Consider the following 8,037-nt stretch of genomic DNA (forward strand, 5'->3'; position numbering starts at 1 on the left):
GTGTGTGTGTGTGTATGTGTGTGTGTGTGTGTGAACCCCCGGGGCCCCACCTGGGCCTCTGGGGTTACACCTGAGTCCAGTGAGGGTGTCTGTGAGCCCACATGGGTGCAGGAGGGGGTGAAGCAGGCACCTGAGAAGGTGGGGATCCCTGCCCATGCTCCCCCTTGCCCTCACCCCGGCAGGATGGACCCCTTTGAGGACACGCTGCAGCGGCTGCGGGAGGCCTTCAGCTCGGGGCGGACGCGGCCGGCGGAGTTCCGGGCTGCGCAGCTCAAGGGCCTGGGCCGCTTCCTGCAGGACAACAAGCAGCTGCTGCAGGAGGCGCTGGCGCAGGACCTGCGCAAGGTGAGGGGTGGCGGGAGGCAGGCAGGGGCGGGGAAGCTGGGACAAGGGGCCTGGTGGCAGCTTCATCCTCTATGAAGTGGAACTAAAAGCCCATCCAACTCCACCCTCTGCCTGTGCCATAACCTGGTCCTCTCCATTCATCCATTCATTCAGGTCTTCTTTCACTCTGCCGGTGTTATCCGGCATCTAGAAGGGTTCAGGAACCTGGAGAAGGGCTTCGTGTAAATTAATAAAGAGACTAGACATGAAATATAAATTTGGAAGGCTCAGCCCCTCTCCATTCCAGCAGCAGCCATGGCTGGACTCCACCTTCTCAGAGGAGACCTAGCTTCAGCAACCAAGTTCTCTGAATCTCCGAACCCCTCGGTCTTTATTAACACAAATTGCCCTAAAGCAGTGGTTCTCAACCTTCTGGCCCTTTAAATACAGTTCCTCATGTTGTGACCCAACCATAAAATTATTTTCGTTGCTACTTCATAACTGTAATGTTGCTACTGTTATGAATAGTCATGTAAATATCTGATATGCAGGATGGTCTTAGGTGACCCCTGTGAAAGGGTCGTTCGACCGCCAAAGGGGTCGCGACCCACAGGTTGAGAACCACTGCAAAAGCAAAGCAGATATACATATCGAAGGTTAAGGTTTCATATACAGTAGGCATCAGGTTTGGGGAAATGCCCTCAGTTGTCTAGTAGGAGGTAATAATATATGCAAATCTTTAGGTTTAGGGAAATGCTTTCAGCCATTCCAACAGGCAACAATATGTATTCAGCCCTGCTGAATATAGAAGCCCATCAACCTTTTGATGAACTTTTTGCATTTATTATGACAGGCTGGAATTAGCTTCCAGCATCACTTGACTATTTACTGAGCACCTATTATGTGCCAGGTACTGTTCTGGGATCTAGAGATGCAACAGAGAATAAAACAAAGTCCCTGTGCCCAGCAAACTGGCCTTCTGACCAAACATGACAGCAAATAGATAATCACATAGTATGGTGACAGCATGGAGAGACTATCTAGAGCAGCGGTTCTCAACCTGTGGGTCGCGACCCCTTTGGCGGTCGAACGACCCTTTCACAGGGGTCGCCTAAGACCATCCTGCATATCAGATATTTACATGACTATTCATAACAGTAGCAACATTACAGTTATGAAGTAGCAACGAAAATAATTTTATGGTTGGGTCACAACATGAGGAACTGTATTTAAAGGGCCAGAAGGTTGAGAGCCACTGAAAGGGAGCGAGAGGGCCAGGATCAGGGCGCTGCTTTATACTGGGAGTCAGGGAAGATTTCTCTGAGAAGATGGTATCTGAGCAGAGACAAAAAGGAGGAGGGGGAAGGATCCATGTGGATATAGGGGAGAATGGCAGCAGGCACAGCATGTGCAAAGGCCCTGAGGCCAGAGGTGCTTGGTGTTGTTAACCTAAAAAAAAACAAAACACAGTGAAACCTGTAAAGAATTTTTGTGAGTTTATTTGAGCCAAACTGTCGACCTATGCCAGGAAGCAGAACCTCAACGAATTGAGATAATGCTCCGGAGAATGGCGGGTTACATTTGTATTTATACATTGCAATCAAAGGAGGGATGTAGGTGGGTTACATGAAATTCATTGGTGATAGATTAAGGAGGTGGGATAAAGCAAAGTGGGAGGGGGGAAACCCCTGGGATTGGATAAAAAGTAAAATGATGGGCACATACTTAGGTGGGTACAGGAACAATTAACATGATAATAAAGGAATTTGTGGTATCTGTCCTGGTGCCCAGCACATTTGGTTGTGCCCCAGGGGCTCCAGAAAAAGGGAAGTTACAAGTTACCCAGACATTTCAAGGGTATGTTATCATAGATGCAAAAGGACAGATAGGCTCAGTTAAGGTAAAGGTTGACCTTATCAGTGAAGATACCGGCCTAGGACGTAACTGCCCACCCTCACTGCTTTTAAGGTTTAATTTCAGACCATCCTTTGTGGTGACTTTAGGTCTCTGAGTTTGCAAGACCGCCATGCAGGCCTCCCCTGAGCTTGTCAGGTCAGCATGTGGCCCCTTTCGTCCACAGTGTGTTTATGCTTGAGGAGCAGCAAGGAGGCCAGCAGAGATACACAAAAGATGGGGTCCAGGGACGTGGGCCACACCATGCAGGACCTCATGGGCTGGAGGACTTCAGCTCACTTGGTACAGTGTCCAAACCCTGGAGGCCTGGGGGCTCAGCCCCTCCCAATTCCAGCAGCAACCATGGCTGGACTCCAAGAAATGCACTTTCCTGTAGGCAGCCCCCTCCTCCTCAGCTGACAGGCCCACCAGCTTAGCAGCCCTGGGACAGCTGTCCAGCGGGTCCTTTAGAAAAATGACTCGTATGCATGTTGCAAAGGCCACAGTGTCCAGACCCACCCCTTTCGTCCCACCAGCCCCTCACCATCTGGAGCCCCCAGAGCCAGGCCTGAGGCTCCTTGTCAACTAGCCGAGGTGAACTGGTGTTTTGATACTTAACACCTGGGAGGGGACCTCAGTGCTTGGTGCTTGTTGGCTGCCCACCCGCCCTGGTGGTCACCTCCTGTCCCCAGGGGACAACAACAGTCCCACGTTGGCTTGTCCTGAGCTTGTCTTAGTCCTAAGCCCGAGTATGTCCAAGGAAGGGCCTGGGACCTCCTGAGCCACACACGGGACTCTGCATTGACCCCTGGGGTCCACCCCTTGCTGCTCTGGGCCTGCTTCAGACCCTCAGGGTCAACCAGCCCATACCCTGCCCTTCCTCCCTCCCCCACTTTCCCAGTGCGCAGCCGCTCCACTCAGGTCACATAGAGGCACGGATGCCGGATGCCGGCAGGGCCAGGGGTCCCTCAGCAGCCTCCTTGGGACTCGCCCTCTTCCCAGACACCCAGCCAGGTGCCTGCCCTGTCCCTGGAGCAGTCACAGACTTCAAGACTAGCGCCTCGGAGCACCTGGCGTCATGGATGAGGTGTCCCCGTCCCACAGGGACAGCAGACACTGGCCACAAAGACTTTTCTGAGAATGTGGGCTCCTGCTAAGACCTGCTCCTTTTCTCGGTGTTGCCAAACCTTCTCGTTACCAGTGCCGTAGCAGGTGACCCCCCCGCACCCTCATCGCCCTTTCTGGAATTATCTGTTTCCCATTTATGAAGCCAGGGCTCCCGTCCATACGCTCCTCCGCTCTCCCCATCTCGAGGGGCTGGCCTCGCCGCCCTGTGGGGAGTGTCCGGTTCCCTGGGTGTGGTCGGGGATTGGTACCGCCACTGAGCCTCTGCCTCCACCCACCTGCTGGCCCGGCTGCCCCTCCACGGAGACCTGAGCTGACTGTCTGTCTGGTCCCTTTCTCCCTCTGGCTCAGGTTGCATTCCCGCCTCTCATCCCAGCTCCTCAAGGCCCCAGGAGCCCGGCCCCACAAAGGGAGCAGCAGCCCAGAAAATTCACCTGGTCCCTCCCTCTTGTCTGGCAAGTTCTGTCCCCAAGCCTGCCCTGCCCTATTCCGCATGAATGCTCTCAGTTAACCCCAAAGGGCCTTCCAGGCAGGGTGGCCACACTCGGTCACCCCTAGAGGAGGCACAGAGAGGACACACAGCCCTGGCTCAAAACAGCCTACTCTCAGGAGAGGTCAATGGTGGGGAAAGGAGACGTATGTAATACTTGAAACAATAAAGAATTACAGCCTTATCCGGCTCAGCTCTGGCCCTGGCCTTGGCCTTGCCACCTGCTTGCTGAGTGACCCTGAGCAGGGCATCCCCATCTCTGGCCTTCAGTTCATCCTCACACCAGCCTGGCACACCTTGGACCATTGCCCTGCCCTCTAGCAGGGGGGAGCTTGTGCTGTGATGACCAAGTCTCAGGCATCAGGACAGCCTGGCTTTGGTGTCCCTGACAATGGGCCTCATGCAGCTTGCAGCCCATGGACAGGGTCTCTCCTCCCTGGTAGGGGCAGGACAGGCACATGGAGACCGAGACCAGGGCAATGTCCCTATAGATGTCTCTCCTCCCTTTGCCCTGGAAATCTGACAGTGATGCCTGGCCCTTAGGTTGTGGGAACTGATGGCATTTACCCCAGGATGCTTGTCCCAGTGTCCCCTGCAGACTGATATGCACACAGCAGGCCACTGTGGGACACACAGACCATCCTGTTAAAACTTAAGCTAGATCCTGTCCCTACTCTGCTTGACAGTCCTCACCCGGCTGCTTGGCCCCCTCGCCTCACCCACTCTGCTCCTGGCCAATCGGGAACATAGCGGGCCTGTGCCCACCTCAGGGCCTTTGCACGTGCTGTGAACGCCCTTCTAACGGCCAGTTCCTTCTCATTCTGTGGCTCCGAACTGCTTTCTCAGCAGGACCTTCTCTTCGCCCTCTCATAGGTGTTTTGGTACAGTGCGATTGAAACTTCGTGGCCCATGCGCAGAAGTCGATATTTTGTGGAAGAGCCACACTCAAGGGGCCAAAGAGCCACATGTGGCTCGCGAGCCGCAGTTGGCCAACCACTGGCCTAGAATATTCTGCCTCCGTATATTCATGGGCTCCCTGACTCCCTTTCTTCACTGCTCAAATGTAACCTCATCCCAGAGCCTGGCACCAACCATCTGTATTAAACAGAGCAAACACATACCTACATGCACACATTCACACACTCATACACACATCACTCATGCATGCACTTGCACACACGCACGCTTGTTAACACTCCTGCACACACACATACACACCCCCCAGCGGTCTCTATCCCCCTTACCCTGTTCATCTTTCCATTGCACCAACTCCTGATAATGTAGTTGCCTGTGTTGTCATTGTCTTGTTGACTGTCCCACGATGGCAGCTCCAGGGGCAGGTTTTCTGTTTCGGCCACGGCCGCATCCCTGGCTCAAGAATGGCCCCTGCACACTGTCGGCCCTCACTGACCATGGAGAGAATGAGTGGATGAGTACATAATAGCAGGCTTTGCTTAGAGGAGGCTGTGCCCTCTCCAGGGCTCTGGCCACCTGCTGACCCGGCCCCTCCCCCGCAGTCAGCCTTTGAGTCGGAGGTGTCTGAGATCAGCATCAGCCAGGGCGAGATTAACTTGGCCCTCAGGAACCTGCGGGCCTGGATGAAGGATGAGACCGTGCCCAAGAACCTGGTGAGCGGGCCTGGGGGAGGGCAGGCACGGGGGCTTCCGGGTGGGGGGCTTCCCACTGGGCAGCCCCTGGGGAGGAGGGTGGTGCTGAGGGGCTGGAGTCTCAGACCTTCACCCCTCACCGCCACGCTGGCCCCGGCACAGGCCACCCAGCTGGACTCCGCCTTCATCCGGAAGGAGCCCTTCGGCCTGGTGCTCATCATCGCCCCCTGGAACTACCCCCTGAACCTGACCCTGGTGCCCCTGGTGGGCGCCCTCGCCGCAGGTGAGAGCCCAGCCTCCACCTTCCACCCGGCCCCTCCCTCATGGCCTCCTGGGGCCCACAGAGCTAGGGAGGAGCGGTGGCACCAGGCGGCTAAGAAAGTCTGGCTGGCATGTGGCTCACCATCCCCAGGCTGCCGGGCCTTGTGCCTGCCATGTCACCTCTCTGAGCCAGATTCTTCACCTGAAGGTAGAGTGAGGCCGACACCTGTCCTGCAGGTGTGAGGAGTGAATGGAGACCTGGCATGGCTCCCCCTCGCCCACCTCTGGCCCTGCCCTGTCCTGTCCTGCCCTGCAGGGAACTGCGTGGTGCTGAAGCCCTCGGAGATCAGCAAGAACACCGAGAGGGTCCTGGTCGAGGTGCTGCCCCGATACCTGGACCGGGTGAGCAGAGCAGGCGGGCCCCATCGGCTGGGCGGGACCCAGTTCCAACCTCACTCCTGCCTCCTGTGGGTCGAGTGGCCATGGCCAAGTCACCACCCCTTAGCCTGAGTTTCCCTCCTAGTGACACAGAGGGGTGGCAACCACGGCAGTGCTCTGAGCAGCCTGTCTCCCAGCCTGAGTTTCCCTCCTAGTGACACAGAGGGAACCACGTGGTGGCAACCACGGCAGTGCTCTGAGCAGCCTGTCTCCTGGGGGTCCCTACGCCCCCAACAGTGGCCTCAGCCTTCCCACCAGCCCTGCCAGGCCCCTCTCCCCACCTCACCTCACCCCCATGAAGCCCACCTAGAGCCTTGGCAGTCCTGGCCAGGCCAGGCCCGGAGGGAGCAGTCCCGGGCTGGGTCCCAGGGGGAGCCCTCTGCCTGTCCCTCTTGCAGAGCTGCTTTGCCGTGGTGCTGGGCGGGCCCGCGGAGACAGGGCAGCTGCTGGAGCACAAGTTCGACTACATCTTCTTCACGGGTGAGGAACCTGCTGCCGGCGGCTGGGGCAGGATGGAGGGTGGGGGCCTGCACCTAGCCCCACCTTGAGGGGTCTTGCCCCCAACCCTGAGAGAGGCCACAAGTACCAAGCCAGATGGACAGCCAGAACTCAGAGGGGCAAGTGCCTAGCGGTGCTCTTGGCCTGCAGGACAAGCTTGCTCCTCTCTCCTGGAGGAGGCTGGGAGCAGCCCTGGACCCGGGGACCCTCGGGAGGACTGGGACCCTCCCCTGGGCACAGACCTCTAGATTCGGTGCCCAGCCTGGATCATCCACTGGCCAGGGTTGGACTATGGAAGCAGAGGGGCCAGGGTCCTCAGCTGTTCCTGCCGATTTTGGGGGGTGGGAGGAATAAAGAGGCAGCCGGAAGGGTGCCAACCCAGCCTCCACCATCATGCCACACAGCTCGATGGGCTTCGGGTGTTGGCCCCCAGGACGGAGGGTACAGAGGCAGGCAGACCCGAGGCTGGCTCCAGGCCAGGTCCCCAGGCAGCCGGCACAGAGGCCTACAGACCAGCCAAGCCCACTCTGCCAGGCCTTGGTGTTCCTACGTGTAGACTGGAACCATCCCCAAGTCACCGGCCTGTCTAGAGGACACACGGAAGCCTTCGCCCAGACACCCCAAGGGCACGGGTTGGGAGGCCTTAGTGGAATTCAACAAGGGGAGGTAGGGGCACTCTGCGGTGGGCACAGGCCTTGGTGTTCCTACTGTAGACTGGAACCATCCCCAAGTCACCGACCTGTCTAGAGGATGCACGGAAGCCTTCGCCCAGGCACCCCAAGGGCACGGGTGGGGAGGCCTTAGTGGAATTCAACAAGGGGAGGTAGGGGGGTCAGGAGTCCTCAGAGACAAGGAGATGTTTGCAAAGACAGGAGGAGCTGAGGGAGAAGCCTGGGGAGGGAGCGGAAAGAGCCAAGAGCAGAGCAGTGGCTGAGTTTTAGGCAGTGGGGCCGGGGCCAGTCCCACAGAAAGGCAGCGGGGGGCCCTGGGCCAGGTGTGGGCAGGAGAGGCCCAAGGCTGGGGTGGGCGTCAGGTCAGGGGAGGCTGAGAGGAGGAGGTCACTGTGAGACCCAGGAGATCACCCCAGAGGAGAGGTCAGGACAAGCCAGGAGTGGAGGGAGGAGTGGGTGCTGAAGGCGGCAAGGCTGCCAGGTCAACTCAGAGAGAGGAGAGACCCAGATGTCTGCAGCTGCAGCTGGGCTCTGGCCTCGGCCTTGGGCGATAGGAGTCACTGAGGGTTGAGGGTTTTTTTGTTTGTTTGTTTTTTAATATATTTTATTGATTTTTTACAGAGAGGAAGGGAGAGGGATAGAGAGTTAGAAACATCGATGAGAGAGAAACATCGATCAGCTGCCTCCTGCACACTCCCCACTGGGGATGTGCCTGCAACCAAGGTACATG

General features: G+C 57.3%; 1 protein-coding gene across 6 annotated transcripts in view; it reads left to right on the forward strand.

Annotated features, from left to right (window-relative positions):
* Positions 1–8,037, forward strand: part of ALDH3B1 (aldehyde dehydrogenase 3 family, member B1) — a 19,156-nt gene that overhangs the window by 6,048 nt on the left and 5,071 nt on the right. For 5 of the 6 annotated variants that reach the window (XM_005864338.2, XM_014538115.1, XM_005864339.2 and 2 more), the window contains 5 exons: positions 183–345; positions 5,350–5,460; positions 5,602–5,722; positions 6,017–6,102; positions 6,537–6,618. In XM_005864338.2, the coding sequence (XP_005864400.2) occupies positions 184–345; positions 5,350–5,460; positions 5,602–5,722; positions 6,017–6,102; positions 6,537–6,618 (562 nt within the window). In that variant the 5' untranslated portion in view covers position 183. Of the gene's footprint in view, positions 1–182; positions 346–5,349; positions 5,461–5,601; positions 5,723–6,016; positions 6,103–6,536; positions 6,619–8,037 lie in introns of those variants that run through there. The other variant, XM_014538116.1, reaches the window with a different exon arrangement.

This window comes from Myotis brandtii, unplaced genomic scaffold, assembly GCF_000412655.1.
Source record: "Myotis brandtii unplaced genomic scaffold, ASM41265v1 scaffold187, whole genome shotgun sequence".
Taxonomy (NCBI): domain Eukaryota; kingdom Metazoa; phylum Chordata; class Mammalia; order Chiroptera; family Vespertilionidae; genus Myotis; species Myotis brandtii.